The sequence below is a fragment of the Bos mutus genome, chromosome 14 (genome assembly GCF_027580195.1).
Source record: "Bos mutus isolate GX-2022 chromosome 14, NWIPB_WYAK_1.1, whole genome shotgun sequence".
Classification (NCBI taxonomy): Eukaryota; Metazoa; Chordata; class Mammalia; order Artiodactyla; family Bovidae; genus Bos; species Bos mutus.
The window spans coordinates 76,489,367-76,509,856 of NC_091630.1; the positions used below are offsets into that span (position 1 = coordinate 76,489,367).

The following is a 20,490-nucleotide window of genomic DNA, read 5'->3' on the forward strand; positions in this document are numbered from 1 at the left end:
TACTTATACATCATTTTTAACTGAAGTCCACAGTTTACATTGTTTCATTTTTTTTTTACTTTTCATTTTGAAATAATTTGTCAACTTGTTCCAAAGTTAAAATAGTAGTAGAGTTCCCAATACTCTTTAACCAATTTCACCTAATATTAACATCTTACATAACCATATCGTAATTACCAAAACTAAGAAACTATCAATACAATACTATTAACAAAACTACAGACTTTTACAGGTTTCCACCAGCTTTTCCACCAGTAACTTTTCTTTTTTTTTTTCCTGTTCCAGGATCCAATCCAGGATCTTACATTTTATTTACCTATAATGTCTCCTTAGTTTCCTCCTTAGAAAATATTTGGAAATATTAAAAAATTCTAGGATTAATAAGTGAATTTAACAATGTCATAAGATACAAGATATTTTTTAAAAATCAATTTTATTTATATTCTAGTAATTAAACATCTGAAAACAAAATTGAGGAAACAATTTCATTTACAATATCATCAGAAAGAATAAGATACTCAGAAACAAATTTAACAAAATAAGTGCAAAATCTGAACACTGCAAACTACAAAATATTGCTAGGGAAAAAAAGAAAAAAACAAAAATGCTAAACAAATGGAAAAACACACCATGCTCTTGGATCAAAAGACTCAATAGTGTTAAGATGGTAACTTATCTGTAGACTCAGTGCAATTCCTGTCAAAAGTCCAGCAGGCTTTTAAAAGAAAGTAACAAATCTGAGAAGGGGATGACAGAGGATGAGATGGTTGGATGGCATCACTGACTTGAGGACATGAGTTTGAGCAAGCTTTGGGAGTTGGTGATGGACAGGGAGGCCTGGCGTGCTGCAGTCCAAGGGGTCGCAAAGAGGCAGACACGACTGAGTGACTGAACTGAACAAACCTGATCCTAGAACTTCCATAGGAATGCAAAAAAAAAAAAAAAAAAACACTAGAACTGGCAAAATACAGGCAAGAAAAAAGAACATAATTAAAGGAATTATACCTAATTGATTCCAAACCTTAAAGCTACAGTAATCAAGATAGTATGACATTTGACTAAGCACAGACATCTAGATCAATAAGAAGAGAATACAGTGTGGAAATAAACCTACATAATTATGGTCAATTGATTTTTGACAAAGAGACTGAGGTAATTCAAAGGGAAAAATAATATTTTCAACAAAGGGTACTGGAACAACTGGATACCCACATGCAAATTAAAATGAAGTATCACTGCACACCTATTAAAATAGCTAACATGCAAAACACTGGCAAACACCAAACACTGACAAGGAAGGATGTGGAACAACAGGTACCCGCCTTCATTCGGCTGGCCACATTTTTTAGGTCTATTTCTAGATTCCCTATTCCATACTACCAATCTACATCTCTGTCTTTATGCTACGTCTACACTGTCCTGGCTACCACAGCTTAACAACCTCCAAATCAGAAACCGTATGCCCTTCAACTTGAGTTCTTCTTTTTCAAAAGTACTCAGGATATTCTCGTTCCTTCACATTTCCATATAAAATCTGAATCAGTTTGCTAATTTCTGCTTCAAAAAGTCTGCTGGGATTTCACTTGAGATTACATTCTATTAGTGTTTTGGGAGAACTGACATTTTAATAGCATTGTGTCTTCTACCCATGTTCTTAGTATTTCTATTTATCCCATCGTTATTCTAGGCATTGTTTTGTAGTTTTCTGTGCACAGGTTCTGCATATGTTTTCAGATTCACTGTGACGTTTTTTTTAATATTATCAAAAATGGCATTTAAAAAAATTCTAATCTCCAACAGCATCTTGCTAATGTAAAGAAATCTTAATTCTAGTGGCATTTTTGGTAGGTTCCTTAGGCTTCTGCAAATACATGTCACCTGCAGATGTTTTTTCTTCCTAAGTGCTATGCCTTCTATTTTTCCTCCTTTATTGCCCAGTGCCCTATTGCACTAGTAGGGCCCACACATTAAGTTTGGATAATAATGGTGATGCTGGATATTCTGGGTTTGTTCCTTATTTTAGAGAAAGTATTCTTTTACCATTATGAGGTTTGTCTCCTGATAGATGCTCTATATTGTTACGCAAATTCTTATTCTAGCAGTTTTTAATCATGAATGGACACTGAAATTATGAAAACCCTTAGTTTAGTGAATTAACATAATTCATTGACTGTAAACCACCTTTGTATTCCTGTGGAATACCCAACTTGATCTTGATATATTACACTTCCTGTATATCACTGTATTCATGTAATTATTTTGTTGAGGACTGTGTCTATATTCTACATATGTGTTACTCTGTAATTTCCTTTCTTTGTAGTGTCTTTTTCTGGTTCTGGCATGAGGTTAAAAAGTTGGTCTTGAAAAATATGTGTTTCTTTCTTGTCAGTGCTTATGTAAAATCAAGGCTTCTTCCTTAAATGTTTGATATAATTTACATTTAGGCCTGGAATTTTGAAGGAATATTTTCAATTACAAATTCAATTTATTTAAGTTGATTTGCTAACTTCTATCTTTGAGGAATTTTTTGTTTCACGTAAGCTGTTAAATTTATTTTTTTTCACTATATCCCTTTTAAAAATTGTATGTTTGATACATTGTAATGTTCCCTCTTCCATTCTAATTTTCGATCAGTCTATGTAGGAGTTAACCAGTTTTATTTTCCATGCAAAGAATCAGCTTGTTTATATTGATACTTCCCTTTTGTGTGTCCATTTGATACTTCATAGATTTCACACATTTCTTCCCATTTATTTTGGTTTTAAACTGCTTTATTTTTAAAATCTTAAACCAATGATTTTGTATCTTATTTAAAATTTCTAGTTTTTTAAAAAACTGAGGTATAATTGACATTAGTTTCAAGAGTACAATGATTCAAAATTTGCATATATTGCAAAATGATCACCACAGTAAGTCGTTAAAATCTGTACCTTGCTTTTTATTATAATCATTTAAAATGGTAAATTTCCTTCTAATATCAAGCCGCATCCCCCAAAATTTAACATTATGTGGTTTCCTTTTCATTCACCCATTTTCTAATTTAACATAACTTTTTTGAGTCATGGATTGTTTACAAGTATGTTGATAATTTCCAAATACTTTGGAGTTTTTTAAGATATTTAATACCAGTTTCCAGTATAATTTCATTATTGTTGGAGAACATGTTATACATTTCAATTTTAAATGAGTTGAGACCTATTTTATAGCCTAGTATGTAGTCCATCTCTTTGAGTGTTCCATGTGTATTAAAAAGGAAATTCATATTCTCATGTTGTTGGGTGGAATATCCTCTCAACATCAATTAGGTTGAGTATTCATTTTTGTTCCAGTCTTCTGTCCTGATATTCTGGCTACTTGTTCCATCAATTAGTGTTAAAGGAGGGCTGAAATCTTCAACTATAATTACAGACTTCTCTATTTTATATTCAGTGATTAGTGATTAGTTCGCCAAGTATTTTGATACTCTATTAAGAAGCCTATAAATACAATTTTAAATTGCAATTCTTTTGTGTTTATGGACAAAAGTATGATAAAGACTTGTAAGTATAAAAGAAGACAACATTCTATTTGGAAGTAAAATAAAAAGGCAAAAAATATAAAAACTGAAAAATTTCCAAATGTTACAAAAGAGCTTGCCTGTGTACTTTTAAAACAGATGTTGGTAACTAACAAAAACAGTATTGATTCTATTCCAACACTGATAAGAGGTTGATTTTAATTGCCCAATATTTAAAAATTAGAAATCACACTCTGCAACTGTTTAAATTTATGATGAGCAATTTCAAATGGCAGACTCAAAGCCCCGCTGCCCACAGCAGTGCCCCCAGTTGTGCTTATTTACTTGGGCTTTTTCCTCCCTCTTCCCTCATTTTCTCTCTTCCTCACTTCAAACTTCCTTAGATGATCTAAGTACAATTCCTTAGCTGACTAAGTACACTCCAGTTTTGTCTCTGGATGTACTTTCAGGGTTACCCAAAGACAACAGGTACCAGAAACGGATGAGAACGTTTTGAAATTCCTATGGAGAGTTCACAGTCAAAAAACATTCAAAACGACTGTTTTAATTGAAGGTTTCCCAGGTGGCGCTAGTGGTAAAGAATCCACCTGCCAATGCAGAAGCAGCAAGAGATGTGGGTTTGATCCCTAAGTCGGGAAGATCCCTTGGAGTAGAAAATGGCAAACCCCTTCAGTATCTTTGCCTGGAGAATTCCATGGACAAAGGAGCCTTACAGTTCATGGGGCTGTAAACAGTCAAGACATGACTAAGTGACTGAGCGCACACACCCTATTTTAATTAACATATAGATTCTATTTCCCCCAAACTTCTCCACCTACAAGTCTATTTATCTTTTCTTTCACCTCCATGGTTCCTTGTACTCTCTGACATCACGTATCTTGTTGAAAAAATATTTTTTTAATGTTTCCATTAGGCTATATAGACTGTGATTCTATTAACATTAATTTCATGTCCAACCATGTAACTTAATGGCTGGCAAACAGATGACATTCAATGTGTCTACTATATTTCACTTTCAACTTTACAATTTACTGTATTTGCTTCATCAAACCCTCAAAAACCAGGTTATAAGCTAGGTATTATTCCTTTTAACACATAAGAAAACCAAAGCTCAGAGAGGTTATTGCTAGTAAATTGCCAGAGCAGAAAATCTGAGAATTACAGAGCTCCTTTCTGTTCCACCATAGGAAATATATTGTCCACTGACATGGTCCCTCCATAGCTTGGTACAATGACGCTATTAAGACATCTCCAGTGATGGACTGCTTCTCTTAGGACGAGAAATCAAAGCCTGAAGTACTGTATGCATTTGAAGAGACACAAAGGAGAATTTTCCAGAAGAAGAAAATAATATGAAGGCAAGAGATGGAACCCATCTATGGAAATCATGAGGCTATATACTTAAATGAATTTGAGAACTGATTAGGCAAAGTACAAAAGATCCAGATTACACAGATCTAACTTGGTTTGAAATAGGGAGTCACTAAGGATTTCAGAAAAGAAATGACAAGAATATGTGAAACACACCTTCGAGGAGAACACAAGCTGGAACAAAACTGGGCTTGCATCTTGAACCTGCCAAGTCTCTCAATGTTTTTAACCCTCAGCTTCCTGTCCTCCTCCTCAGCTTGAAAATGATCCTGTTCCACCTCTCCACAAAAGAACCAAATCAGATGCTACAGGTAACACGTATAATACCTGGCACAGAGCTGTCACTCAGTGTTAATCCCCTAGCCTGACAGTGATCATTTTGATGAATCAGAATGAAAATTAAAACTTCAGAAGCCCACAGTATTACCGTCATGATGTGATTTTATAAAAAATGGTGTCCTACTACGTGGGACTCAGAAGGAAGATGACACCATCCACTTTGAGGAACCAGCACAACCAGTGAAGGAATGAACTGGGGTGGAGTTGGGGAGGGGGCTGTGAGTTTCCACCCAGGGCTCTTAGAAGATGCGACAGCAGAGAGAATGAAGCTGGCAGGAGATCCTGTTGGCTGGAGGGGAAATGGGGTCCTTCATCTTGAAAATATAGAATATGAACATCTGAGAGGATGTAAGTCAGTGGAAACAAGGTGAATGTGGGAAAAAGGATTTCACCTTAAATAATGAGAATAATCAATTTCCTTTAAGGAAAGTGTACACTACTCTAAGTTTGAAAGTCAGCAGAACCACACAATGAGTATAAAGAAGTACAAACTGTACTTATCAGTAGCATACTAAGAAGGATCTCTCCCTACAACGTCTGTCTACTCTGTCTGGGTGGCAATGAAAAGTCACCTTTTCAAGAAACACCCTCCCTAGTTTACTGCTTATATTTAGATATATACTCTCATATTTTTTTAAAGTAAGACTAAGTGGAAAGAAAACCAACTCTGAAACCTCTCATACTGGACTGACTTCTCAAAAACAAATTTACTCACCTAAATACGGAAGGAGTCAGCAGCCTATAGTTGCTAAAATGCTTCAACCAACTGTTGATACACTCTGTATTACTAATAAATGGAGATGTGCGTACAAGTAATTCAATACAGATTTACTTTAAAACATAAATCAAAAACTTCAGACTCCCAATTCATATGCATTGAAGCAGAACAAGAATTCAATATTCTAATTATTAATGAAACTTTTAGCTAGCTGGCTATCAAAGTGATCTAATTTTAAGATGTCCCAAGAAAAAATGCACATTAATTTAACTGTGGTCATCAGGGGCTGAGAATATGAGTGTTACTGGGCACAAAAGGTCCCTCGAGCATGTGACAAGAATCTGGGCAACACTGGTGTTTACAGCCTATTAAGAATGTTATTTGTTCCATTTTTGAAAAACAGATAAATGTCTAGAATTTAACCATAATAGGGAAAAGATTAGGGTCATTATTTTAAAACACAAATGAAAAGATAAAGTATCAATCTTGAAAAAGAGACATTAGAAAGTTTACTCCACACATGAAATACAGGCACTATCTTTTTTTACTTTAATATTCAAATTTAATAACTACCTTGTATCTCCTCTACTAAAGCTTTTCATTTCTCAGTAAGATTTCTGACAATGTTAATGCATCATAAGTAAATCCATAGGGCTGTATTTTATGTCTGTGATCTTTGGCACATGTGTCAAGTTGGAGAATCTCAAAAGGCAATAAAAATTTCTAATTACTGCTTTGCACATTCTTTTAATCATCTTTACATCAAAATATAAGGCTGCAAAAAGGCAAGCTGAAATTTTATGATATGTGGAATTGTTTTAATAAAGAGTTTTACATACAGTACCTTACATATAGAACAGTGTGTTTGCAGTTTTAAATAATATCTGAATGTACAGTGGCATGTATTCTTATCAAAGATAAATTCAAGTTGACTGTCTATCAGTTCTAAAATGCATTTATACAGATTGCTAGAACTGATAAACAGGATGAGGCATAAAATATTCAAGTGTTAACATGTCATCAAATAGCCTCCTCTTAACAGTCTTTTCTCCCCCCTTTTTAAAAAAGTTTCAAAACCTATACATAACATTTTTAATATTTTAAAAACAGTCTGTTAAAAGGTAACATTTCATGTTAACCACCAACTCTTATAGACTATAGTAATAAAACTAGATATGTGTAGATATAAATATGTCGATTATGTACACGTGTACGCTGAGTGTTTGTTTCAAACAAGCACACACACGGAACGCACACCTGCGCGAGCGCGGGGGCGGCACACGGCGCGCAAGAGCACTGGCAGACGGAGGCCAGGCCGAGGCCCAGCAAGAGCTAACGCAGCAACTCAGTTGCCTTTGGTTTCAGAAATCTGTCCATTTGTGATCAAAGCTACAAGTTTTGAGTGCCTCATGTATTTTTTAAAAATAAAATTCATCTTCAGAAATGAAGCTTTTCCAGTATTCCACTACCAGCAGTTTAAAAAAAAAAATCCACAGCCACAAACTATTTCGTTATTTTTGTCACTCCTCATCCCAGCTGAGGTTATTTACATTTTTTTTTTCTGAAGGCAAATATCAAGCACATTCAGGATCAAACTGTACGTTGAAACCTGAATGCTGAACTCTGACTATATATATTCTATATATAGTATATGGGATAGACGCGTCTCTGATGGACTGATGGCATTATGTAAGACTTGGGTGAGAGAACTCCCACAGAATTTAAATCTCTCTTTCCAGCAGTATCGTTATTTGGCACACTGACAATTCTGCGAGCCATTCTGTTTTTACAATGAGCTTCTAATGCCAGCAATGGATTCCAATTATTTCACTGTTTTTAAAATATATTCATAATGAAGTAAGGATGCCACAACTGTTTTCCTCAGAAGTGAGACTTCTACTGTCAGTTTTCTGGTTAAGGACATTCATCACCTAAGAAACAGTTCATGATCCCATAAAAGTTTAAATACTCTGGACTTCAGTGCAGCTGGATCAACTGCAGAGAAGACAGTTCTTACAACAACCTTACAGAACTCTCCACAATTTAAATCTCCTCTACAATTTTCGTTTTGGCCAAATGCTGGTTTATAAACTTAGATCTTTCACTAAGAACTATATGAATGCACCATATTTCTTCCTACAGGTATCTCGTGTTTCATGTTAGCAACTACTCAAAAATCCTGCCAATCTGATTCCCTCAGCATAGATTCTAATCTACCTCCACTGACCCTGGGCATATGGCACATTATCATTTGTATCTAGCTCATGAATGCTTTTTAATATTAGCTTCCCTGATAAAGTTGTTCTTCACTTTCCTTTCCAAGGTGCCATCCTATTGATGGCACAAATCAGTAAATGACCAAACATCACTAAGCTTTTAAACTATCCACTTAGCAGCCATGTGGATAATAAAAGCGAGTCGACTGAACAGAGCCCCATTCTTTGCATCATGTGTTCACTGCCGTCATACAGAGCAGAGAGTGGCTATCTGCTGTACTTTTCCCATGTCAATTAGGAGCTGTTTGATGTGGCGTTTAAGCTGGGGCAGCCTTGCAAGAGGATCGGGTGGCTCCAACTCCCCTGTGAAATCAAGCCAGCTTTCCAGAACTACGAGAGAGAAGAGAACACACACATTTACACGGCAACTGAAAACACAGTCAGAAAATGGTATAATGAGAAGGTTGAAAAGTGATGCAGAAAGAGTTCACTTCCCTTTCTCTAGAAAGCTGCAAGCCACCTCTGAGCCGTTAAGCATCCTCTATCCCTCAGCCCATCTTGGTAACCTTTATCTGTTGTTTTATCTGTCATTATTTTAGGTAATTTTCCCCTTTATAAAGTAACTTCATTTTGAGTGTCTCCTTTTACTCGCTTCTAGAACAGAAAACAACGTCCCCTGTTCCTGCTCAAGATTATTATTAATTTAGGCTTAAATCATTTCCATTTTAAATGAAACTCAGCTACCCTAACCTTTTTTAGTCCATAAGTTCTTTTTAACAAAGAAGGTGGCAACTTCTTAGTGTCCTCTTGAACCACTACTTTAAAAAAATGCAAACATACTAGAAATCTAGGCAGAATGCAATTAGTTACATTTTATCCTTTTTATTAATAATAGAAAATGGCATCAAGCTGCATTTTTTTTCTTCTTTAAAAATCTACTTAAAACTAAACTAACTCTGCTGCTGCTACTGCTGCTAAGTCGCTTCAGTTGTGTCCGACTCTGTGCGACCCCAGAGACGGCAGCCCACCAGGCTCCCCCGTCCCTGGGATTCTCCAGGCAAGAACACTAGAGTGGGTTGCCATTTCCTTCTCCAATGCATGAAAGTGAAAAGTGAAAGTGAAGTCGCTCAGTCGTATCCGACTCTTAGCGACCCCATGGACTGCAGCCTACCAGGCCCTCCGTCCATAGGATTTTCCAGGCAAGAGTGCTGGAGTGGGGTGCCATTGCCTTCTCTGAAAACTACTAACTCTACAGCTAGCTGATAACCAAATGGAGGATGCTTCTGAAGTGGGTTTCCATTTCCTCTTTTCACAGGGAAAAACAAAGGAGTAGGAACCCTAACTTAGTGGGGGGTGAAAGTAGTGCATGCTTTTGCAAATAAAAAGTGGGGGTGGGAAAAACAATCTATGAGTTTAAAGATGGAGTCAAAAACCACAGGAAAAGCACTAGGTTTGAAATCGGGTAATCTCGAGAGTTGGACTGTGAAGAAAGGTGAGTGCTGAAGAATTGATGCTTTTGAACTGTGGTGCTGGAGAAGACTCTTGAGTCCCTTGGACTGCAAGGAGATCCAACCAGTCCATTCTGAAGATCAGCCCTGGGATTTCTTTGGAAGGAATGATGCTAAAGCTGAAACTGCAGTACTTTGGCCACCTCATGCGAAGAGTTGACTCACTGGAAAAGCTGATGCTGGGAGGGATTGGGGGCAAGAGGAGAAGGGGACGACAGAGGATGAGATGGCTGGATGGCATCACTGACTCGATGGATGTGAGTCTGAGTGAACTCTGGGAGTTGGTGATGGACAGGGAGGCCTGGCGTACTGCGATTCATGGGGTCGCAAAGAGTTGGACACAACTGAGCGACTCACCTGAACTGAAGTGAATCTCAATGACTCTTATTTTCTCAACTATAAAATGGGGATAATATTTTCCCTGTCTACTCCTTAGGGTTCCTGTGTAATAAAATTAAAAATACAGAAGAAAAACATCTGAAATTGTATATGTGAACTAAAAGTTTACCCACTTAACCTAGCAGGAGTTCTTTTTTGTTGTTAATTTCACTTAACAAACACTGACCACAGTGAAAACAAAATGTTTTCCCCAATATTTCAAATATGCTTCAAGTCCTTATGCTGACTTTCAAAGAAAACACAGTTCAATGAAACTAATAAATATCCTACATGTGGTATACACTGAGCCTGGCAGATGGAGAGTATTTCCTAAGTACCTATCTTAAAAAAGAAAAATCCCTAAAATAGCCATCCAGTCATACTGTCTCGAGACTGCTGCTGCTGCTGCTAAGTCGCTTCAGTCGCGTCCGACTCTGTGTGACCCCATAGACGGCAGCCTACCAGGCTCCCCCGTCCCTGGGATTCTCCAGGCAAGAACACTGGAGTGGGTTGCCATTTCCTTCTCCAATGTATGAAAGTGAAAAGTTAAAGTGAAGTCGCTCAGTTGTGTCCAACTCTTAGCGACCCCATGGACTGCAGCCTACCAGGCTCCTCTGCCCATGGGATTTTCCAGGCAAGAGTACTGGAGTGGGGTGCCATTGCCTTCTCCGGACTCGAGACTAAAATACCCTAAATGCCAGATATGCTAAATACAATGTAAAGGAAGCAATAAAGCTCCATCAGTGTGGTCACTGTCTGCAGTTTTTGTTCCATAATTTAAAAGACTTTAAGGAACGTCATGTTATTCATAAGCACAATAAAAACACTTTACAGACTACAGCAACTGTGTTACAGATCCTTCATAAATTACCGTCAACTTCCTTTTCTATGAGGTCCATCCTGCTGGTGACTTCTTTCTGCACGTTCTCTATGTGCGTAAGGAGATTGAGCTGCCACTGAAGATGCGAGTCTCCCGGGTCTTCAGTGCTCTTTTTATCATTATAAACAAATACTGTATTCCTTTCAGCTGGATTCTTCTCCAAAGAACCAACGGAAACAAAGAATTGGATGAAATGTAATGTCATGTCACACAGGGAAAGATACATTAAAAACCTCATTACCCAAGAGGATAGGTTAAAATCCAATCTGACCCCCAGAATATTCTTAAAGGAAGTACAAGCACGTAATTAAATTACACCTGATGGCCCTAAAAAAGCAGACATGCCTGCTGTGTCTCTTCCCAATGCCTAGCCCAGTGCTACACAGGGTAGAAGGCCTTCAATCAAACCTGCTAAAGAAATGAAGGAGCTAGTTATATATGTAACTAGGAAGCCCAGATAATTTAGACTGACTCCTTTCTCAATTAATCTAAACTGTGTTTAAGTGGAGTGAAGGCAAAAAGCAATATGAAAAAAAATTACGGAAGGTAGCAGAAGCCAGTATAGTGTCCTTAGCTGCACACTAGAATTTATTACTGCAGCTAAGTCAATGAGATGAGGGGAAGATAAAAATCCTTTAAAAATTTAACAAGTGCAGACTGCTTAACACACACACAAAATCTGAGCTCAGATTCACCAGCGATAACTCACTTCATAAGATGAATATTAATTTGACAATTAATTTACCACAAAATTTCATGTAATACAAGCTATTCAAATTCAGTTAAGTATTTACTTATAGAACTTACTTGATAAAAGAGGCCAGAAAAATAAAGAACTGATTTTAAAGCAGTATTGCTAATTGAAAATCAATAAAAAATGAAGGCATGACATCTCTAAGTCATGAATAGGAAATAAATTTATAAATATTCAATGTATACAGAGCTACAGGAATTCAGCTTATGGCATAATAGGATTGATATACAAATATGCTAAAGTTTAAAAAGACAACCGGACTGACACTTCTTATCTGAAACATGTACAAAAGAACACAAGTTGTATTAATATACACACACCCATATGCACTCTCATGTTTTTAACACATAGATGTTCTCTGGGAAAAAATGCGGTTCATGGTTTTTAGAGACATCTAAGTGTACTTATAAAATTAGAACTTTCGTTAAGGCAAAAGTTTAATGAATTACTGTATTTCTGAATTAGGGGATAATTAAGTGTTCAAAAGGTCAGTGTGTTCTTGGAGAGACAGCAAAGAATGTCTTTACCCTAACAAGGTACTTATGAATTTGGAAATATAAGTAAAACCTGGGAATTCAGTACGCCTTATTTCACGAAATTTTCTTTTGTTCTATCGTATTTCTAAGCAAAGACAAATGAACTACTTATACCTTTCCGGGCCTTCCATCTTCTTTTACTGGATATCGTAAACGGTTTTTATCTCTCGTGTGAAATTCTTGTTCTTCTTCAAAACTACTAACATCATCATCATCTGAGCTCCCAGGCTCTGCGAGAGATTTGCAATCTGGACCAAAACTTTGTGGCTTTTGGTAGCTGTGCTCACTTGTTATATAAGTTCCTTCCATTTTTAGGGGTAAACGAGGTGGTTCTTTGTGGTTCTGTACATGATACTTCTTTTCTTCCACATTAACTATGTTTTGCACCGTTATTTTTTTCTCCACCCCAGCAACCACTTGATCTTGATCTTTCTTCTTCCCGGAACAAGCCCAGAGACGAAGGTCGGGATGATGTTTATTCCTTAAAACAAAGTGGGAGAAACAGCTCAGAGGGAAAAAAAAGTGTAGTAATAAGTTTTTTGTTGTTGCTGTTGTTTTAGGTTTTTTTTTTTTTTTATGTGGACCTTTGCACCTGACTCGAAGAGCCAACTCACTGGAAAAGACCTGATGTTGGGAAAGACTGAGGGCAAGAGGAGAAGGGGGCAACAGAGGATGAGATGGATGGATGGTATCACTGAGTCAATGGATATGAGTCTGAGCAAACTTCGGGAGAGTGAAGGACAGAGAAGCCTGGCATGCTGCAGTCCATGGAGTCACAAGAGTTGAACGCAACTTAGCAACTAAACAACAACAACGTTGGCACACAAGTGGGGATATCAGTTAGATCAATTTCTAGATATGGAATTGCTAGAAAATGTCTGCACATTTTAATTCTGACAAGTACTGCCAAAGTGGCCTCCAAAGAGCTTGTACTAATTACATGCTAACAGTCCAAGATAATGTGTCTTTACCACCATCCTCACTGAACCCTCAAGCATGATACTGCACAATTGATTCTGTAATAATTAAAATTCTGCAGTAAGTAAAAGAGGAATCCTTTCCTCAAATTCTATAGCGAGGAAAAGAAGGACAATCTGGAGACATAAACCCAAATCTTGTTTCTGAAGCTATAAATTTTATCTTTTAGACCCCTCATTATTTAATATCCAGAAAATACTATAATTCTTCAACAGTAGAAGGTGCAGTAGAAGGACAGCTAGACTTGTAACTCAATAGTCCAATGGGTAGAGTCTTGCTCTGCCTCATAGGAGGAGCTTGGACGACTTCCAGAACCTCTGTCTTTGATCACCCAGCTATCAAAGTAAGGTCATTATTGTAAGGATTAAATGAAATATCATAAGAAACCAACAATTTCAGGGACCAAGTAGACTTTCAATAAATACTGCTGCTGCTGCTGCCAAGTCGCTCCAGTCATGTCCGACTCTGTGCAACCCCGTAGACGGCAGCCCACCAGGCTCCCCCGTCCCTGGGATTCTCCAGGCAAGAACACTGGAGTGGGTTGCCATTTCCTTCTCCAGTGCATGAAAGTGAAAAGTGAAAGTGAAGTCGCTCAGTCGTGTCCAACTCCTAGCGACCCCATGGACTGCTGCCTACCAGGCTCCTCCATCCATGGGATTTTCCAGGCAAGAGTACTGGAGTGGAGTGCCATTGCCTTCTAGCTAGTGATAATAACTACTATTAGTAGAAACATTAACATAAACAGAACCTATAGGCATGAGGCAAAATTTGTCCAGTTGAAATCTTTACTGAAATTACAAATGTTCAGAAATTCATATTGATATCAAGGACAACCACATTTTTTTTTTAAAGCCTAACTTTATAAATTAGTTTCTCTCTTGAGTTTTAGCATTTGTGTGACTTTTTTATGAAGAAATTCATCTTCAGGTTTATGACATCCAACAGAAGCGAATTTCATTTGTTACTGAGAACTCATCCCTCCACTAAGCTCTAGGAATAAAATGATGAGTAAGACACAATCCCAACCTTCCAGGAACTCAAGGCTTAGTAAGGGAAGACAGACATAAACAAGGTACACCAAAGTGCCTGATACCAGGATGCATGGAGTCTACCAAGGACATGATCAGTTCCAGTTGGCCAGTAAAGCAACTACACTCCAGTAAAAATTAGTTAGAAACAAAAAACAACTGACTTAGCTTGAATTAAAACTTACACCTAACTGAACCCCTCCCTTGGCCGCCCTTCACTTACTTGAGTATTCCGATCTTCAGCTGTAACCCGTGCAGGACTTCTGTAACACCACAGACGTCAGCAAGCAGGTGGTGTGTGGAAACTATCTTTTTGGCATTGAGGTGAGAGTAATTTTCTTTTAAAAATGATAACCCACACATTCTCCCATTATTCAACCAATCCTTATCGTAGCGATACTTTGCACTCCATCTCTGACCTGTAGATGAAATTGAGATTACAGTGACAAAGGAGTCCATTCACTCGAGACTTCCCTTCAACTGCTACCAGACCAATATCACTCAGTAAACGAGGCAAGCTCTAGGACTAAGAACAAATTCCAAAGACGAGCAAGGCTAGTGTTTCGAGCAGTTGGCGCTGTTTAGAGTTCTTCCCACAGTCAGATTTCCTGTCCACTAAGGAAGACAAACTCCATTAAGGATGTGGTCAGTGGCAGGTCACACCTGCAGAGGAACCTTGAGTGTTGCTTTCTATTTTTTATGTATCTGTCTTCTGTTCTCTAAAAAAGGTTGAAAGGGGTAGACAGAAACTAGTTGAACTGGATGAAACAGAATTCTAGTTAAGTAAATAGGGACCCCTCCTTCATGTCTAAGAGCTCTGTATCTATAGAATCTGATATAATCCTATATCTTCACTATCAACAGTGACTATATCCAGTTACAACTAGCTGCTTCTATGTCTGTGTCCCCTACTATACAGTGAGCGAGTGGATGGCACAGTTACCTCTTACCTCATCTTACCTCTAACCACAGAGACTGGCAAACAGGAGGAATCCCATAAGTGCTGCTAGATGAATGAATGAACAAATGCCTACATTCATGAAGGTTTAAATAACTCTCCTGCTTCTTCGTGTTATTCATCTGATAGACACAAGAAAAGGCAGCAGCCTTTATCTGAGATGCCTCCATGGGTTCCGCCGGGGAGCTGGAAGCACACACCACATGCAGGACACTGCTGCTCAGAGCCCCTGTGGCGAGGAAGGCCCAGGTGCAGGAGAGGCAGGTGCAGGAGTTCCTCCCGGCGCTGCCAGTCTAACTGTCTTGAGCACAAGGCACGTGATACCCAGGGTCCTACTTGCCTCATCAGTGAAACAAAGGGGCCGGCCATGGTCCCTGGGCATCCCACCTGCTCTAATACTGCAACATCATGCAGCACTCCCAGAAGCGCATTCAAAATCCCGTCAGGAGGAGCCTGAGTTCAGGCTATGAATGCATTCAAATAACCATGTATTAGCCTATTTAGAAATCAACACACAGGAGTACATTAAAGAGATAGTTCTTCTCCAGGAAAAAGCCACAACCCGGTCCTTCCTGTAAGGTGTTAAATTATGCTGATGAATTTATGCTAATGTTTTAAGTAATTGATGTGGAAAATAAAACTTAACAGCAAAAAACACTTTTAAGTTTTAACAAGGAAGCAGTGTCTAGCTGACACGGAAGGTGGGATGTCAGGCGGTGGACGTACAGTGGGACCTGTAAGCGCAGGAGGGATGGAGGCTTACCCGGGGGGTCCCGGCAGATGTAGCAGAGGTACTGCTCCGGGATGCTCTCCTCCAGCAGCCCCATGCACACGCTGTGCTGCCAGCACAGGCACTCTTCACACTGCCGGAAGACAACCGCGCTTTACTTGCCGGGAACAGAGACAAGCCCCTTCTCTTCAGCTAGCTGGCTGAGTCCTCCTGCAGCTTCGGCCCGCTCACTTCTTAATCCACGTCACAAAAGTGAGTCATGACTTACCATGAGCTTTACTTTACTTAAAGTAGACTATTTCAGGAACTTCCTCTTGTTGCACCCATTAACATGTGCTTTAGTAAACGGGTTTAATCACAAGTCAGTCAAAAACTATGTCTCCTATTTCCCACATTCTTAAAACTTAAAAATTACTTATTAGAGAAATTAAAAAAAGAAAAAAGCAACTTTGAAGCAGTGTGTGAGGCAACAACCTCATGAAGTACTACTTGTGTGGTGAACCTACAAACTTGTAGTTCCCTTATTTGAGAAAACCATTGGAAATCGGGGAAAAGAAGAGTAAGAGGGAAGTTACTCTTTCTTCACTTCTAGAACTAACACCTTCAGATCTTCCAAACGTCATCACAAAACATGGGTTATGCTTTCCTTTTGTCTCAAAGATCCCTTTTCTACAGGGAGAGGTGATATGTAAGGGTAATCCTTGAAACAAAGCTTTCCTTTAATCTTCGATATTCCGGAAACTCTGTTTCAGTATCTCCCTTGAAGGGTGACTAGACAACATAAATCACTAGACAACAGGATCCAGACCAGCAGAACAGTTCTATGGTTTCCCCTTTAGTGTGGAAGCTTAGCCATTTTAATGGCTCTTGGAAAGAATTTTAGCTCGTAAACCTCAAAATAAACACCCTGGAGACAGGTCTTCGGGTAAGAAAACTACACTTCAACTGAAGATGAGACCTGCCAGTCGTTAAAACTGGTACTTTAAACGTGATGACAAGCTAGAAACCTCCATCTTCCAAAGGACGGGGAGGAAAAAGAACACAGATGCCCCCACGCACATGCCGAGCACCTGGACCGACTGATTCCGTGTGAAGGGAACACAGGTCACCTGAATCATAAAGCCATTCTCCTCGTCCAGCTCACAGATGCATCGCACAATTTCATTAAGGGCATCGTCTTCATCCTGAGACTCTTCGAAATTCGTTGAATCAAAGTCCTGATTGTACTCATCCCCACTGAGGAGCAAACTCTCCGTGGAAGAATCGTCCAGGAATTCCATGTCCGATAAGTCTAGAACATACATAAAAGTGCGCTCAGCACTGCTTTTTCCATTTTTATGTCATTTTCTAGAAAGAAGGGCGCTATGGGAAGTGTGTATAAGCTATTAAGTATTTAGACAGGGAGGACGGATGAATGGGAACAGAGTATTTGTTGCCAAAGAAACATATGATTTTTGAAGCTTGGGTGACTGTGATTGTTTTACATCTTATGTTAATACCATTATAAGTGACTCAGAAAGTATCCTCTAGTCCAGGTGCTTATAGAAGTGATGGCCAAAGTGGATATTAATAACTAAAATAGGCAGTCTTCAAATGCTTTCACAAACATTATCCCTTCTGATCCTCACAACAATGGGTCACAGAAAGAGGTTTTATTATTTGCACCATACAGATACACAGTACTTCAGGGAAGTGAAGGAGCGTGCCTAGGAGCTAACAGCAATACGACTCTTTAACAATCTCAGGAACAGTAACCACCACTGCACTTCAGAGACAGACCACATGAAGCACTTTATATGTAAGACACAACCTGCCTGGCAGTGTAGCCAGCGTGTGGTAAAGCCAACTGCGTGCCAGGACTGCCTGATTCTAGAGCCTGTGCACTCATGGACCTCACCGGGATTTCTTAAACTGGGATTATGAGTTCCCTGAGGAATTTAATAACATTCTAAATTTCTTTTTGATAAAAATCCTCAAAAAAAAAAAAAAAAAGTACATCCCAGAAGTTAGATTATATGGATGACCACTACAAAGACTCTATTTAAGTGCTAGGTTTTAGGTTTGTTCTTGTAACAGGGTCAAATCAAAGACTACCATTTAGCTCAGGCTACTCAGGAAAAACAACTGAGGCAAATATAAGGAAATACTTGAGTGATGACAAAGGGAAAGAAATGACGGCAGGACACTAGAGGTGTGCTGGAGTGTGAGTGGAGAAATGCTGGGGAACCCGAGTCATCCCACTGCCCGGAAGCTGCTAAATGGGGGCCACCCTCAGAGCAGAGAGGGTTCCTTCCTCTCTACCTCACCTCCCTAACTTGCAGTCATGTGCTCAGACATTCCTCCACTGCTGTTTATTCACCTCCCCTTTCTAGAATGTCAAGCGTGCAGGAGAACAAGGGCTTTTGCACTGCTGACTGCTCTGCAGCCAGTGCTCAGAGTGAAGCCTGATATATACGACAGCCACTCCAGAATGTTTCTGGAAGTGGGGAGGACGGAGTCGTGATATACAGAAAATTTCCTTTTCAGACTTAATCAGATCAGATGTAAGCTGCCTGAACTCAAACCACGTAATTCATGCTATTTGTATTCTAAATATTTCACACGCTTTAGAGTTTCCTTATCAGCTTCCAATCTTGGCTATTTTCTCCCTGACTCAATGTTTTTGAATGTTTTGTTTCTGATTTATAAAAAGTTAATGTTTTATAGAAAAACACATGTTTTTTTCTCCTTAGAATCTTGGGACATCTTGGAGAGTGAAGTCAGTAGAAATGAGGATAATGGTAAAGAAATACAAGAAAATACTCAAGCAGCAAGAAGTAAATCAATTAGCTATTATAAAATATTTCAATATTAACAATCTGAGTAAGAAATTTCATTTATTCATACTCTTCCTAACTTAAATCCAAAATCTGTATTTTTCTCTTGGGCTTTCCTGAACACAAGTTCATGTTTCAAAATGACAGACTAGAACACAGATAAACAGTTTCAAACACTGCTGCACACATACATGGTATTAAACGGATGACAATCATAACAGTAATGAATTTAATTTAAAAACTATTACCCTTAAAAGGAATTAGGGTGTATCTTACATGGGCTTGTATAACCAAAACAGCCAGGCTTTATGGTGTTAGAAGGCAAATTTGATATATTGGCCAGAAAATCCAGTCTGACTAACTCACATCAAAGCAATATTTGGCTGAATTCTGGAGGCTAAGTAAATGGGTCACAGGGTTGAAAGTTAAATAAGAAAAGCAGGTACAGGTTCCCTCTCGCACTGGACCACCACCTGTTGACAGCTCCAACCAAGCGGCCCCAGCACACTGCTGCCCCCAGAACTATCACTCCTGTTTCCAGACAATATTCCCCAAGTGCGCTGTCCAGGTCAGCACTGCCTGGGAACTTGTCAGAACCCAGAAATTCTCTGGGTAAGGCCCAGAGATCGGGTATAAGAAGTTCTCTAGCTGGTTCTGATGTACCCTCACATTTGAGAACCTCCCCACTTTCCTTCTCAGGGCTCAGCACTTGAACATGTGAAGGGCAAGGGAAGCCAACTGACTGGAGGGCACACGCTCAGGACACTCTTTTCAGCCACGCTCACCTGTTCTAGTTCTGGCCACACCACTTGCCCATCCCCCACTCTCCATCACTCTGCATAAACAGGCAACCGTCAGACCTTGATGACTCACAGGATGGGGGTTACCTGATTTTCAACACCGGCTACCAGGGCTATCTTGCCAGGATCTGCCCTCCCCAAACCCCCAGACCTGTACCCTGCTGCAGCACCTAAAATACCTGGTATTTTAGCCTCACATCAGTGAATATAATGTACACCTGAGGTTAAGAACCACTGGCCCAAAAGGGAAAAGGGCATGGACCTTTTCCCTAGTCCTCCCTCCCCTGTTTTTCTTAGATTTGAGATTTAAAATATCTCACAAGTGCTATGTGCTTATTTTAGGGTCAAGGGAAGAATATACTTTTCTCTATCGTGAGCTAGAGGGGAGTTGGGCCTGGAAGAGAGCAGGCGGTAACAGTGCCAAAGAGAAAACATGACCTGGCATCCACCATGCAGGGCACTCAATAAGACAGGGCACCCCCTAAACAGTCCTGGGATTTCACACAGGATGGAGCCCCGTCCTTTACCTTCCATTCCCTGACTGTGCTGGAGCTCTGGTCTCAAGCCACTGCTATCAATGTCTATAGTTAAGAGTCTCTCTTCCCATTGCTTAGAACACTGGCAGGAGAGTCCTCAACCCCTCCACCATCGGGACTCGACTTGCAGGAAAACCTGAACCATTCCAACTCCAGGGCTCGTGTCATCGCCTAACTGGCTTTCTGTCAACATGCCTAACACCTGAATGTGTTCAGATCACCGCCTGGACCACATTTCCAGACTTTTGGTTACAGAAATATCTGTGATCCGAATTCAAAGTGTCTTTTTAAACTAGGATAAAAATCTGGCAGAAAAAGCATTTTCTTAGGAGTTAAGATAGACCTTGGTTTGAATTTTAATTCTAATGCTAATTAGCCCTATAAGTTACTTAACCTATAAGCCTCTGCTTGTTTACACAGTGTGGGT

General features: G+C 39.2%; 1 protein-coding gene across 9 annotated transcripts in view; it reads right to left on the bottom strand.

Moving 5' to 3' along the window:
• Positions 1-425: 425 nt before the first annotated feature.
• The window catches only part of PHF20L1 (PHD finger protein 20 like 1), an 80,199-nt gene continuing 60,134 nt past the window's right edge, over positions 426-20,490 (bottom strand). For 4 of the 9 annotated variants that reach the window (XM_070382759.1, XM_070382758.1, XM_070382764.1 and 1 more), the window contains 6 exons: positions 17,021-17,202; positions 15,945-16,044; positions 14,447-14,642; positions 12,332-12,698; positions 10,919-11,084; positions 427-8,551 (listed from right to left, as the gene is read on the bottom strand). In XM_070382759.1, the coding sequence (XP_070238860.1) occupies positions 8,409-8,551; positions 10,919-11,084; positions 12,332-12,698; positions 14,447-14,642; positions 15,945-16,044; positions 17,021-17,202 (1,154 nt within the window). In that variant the 3' untranslated portion in view covers positions 427-8,408. Of the gene's footprint in view, positions 8,552-10,918; positions 11,085-12,331; positions 12,699-14,446; positions 14,643-15,944; positions 16,045-17,020; positions 17,203-20,490 lie in introns of all 9 variants that reach the window. The other 5 variants (XM_070382762.1, XM_070382765.1, XM_070382760.1 and 2 more) reach the window with 2 other exon arrangements.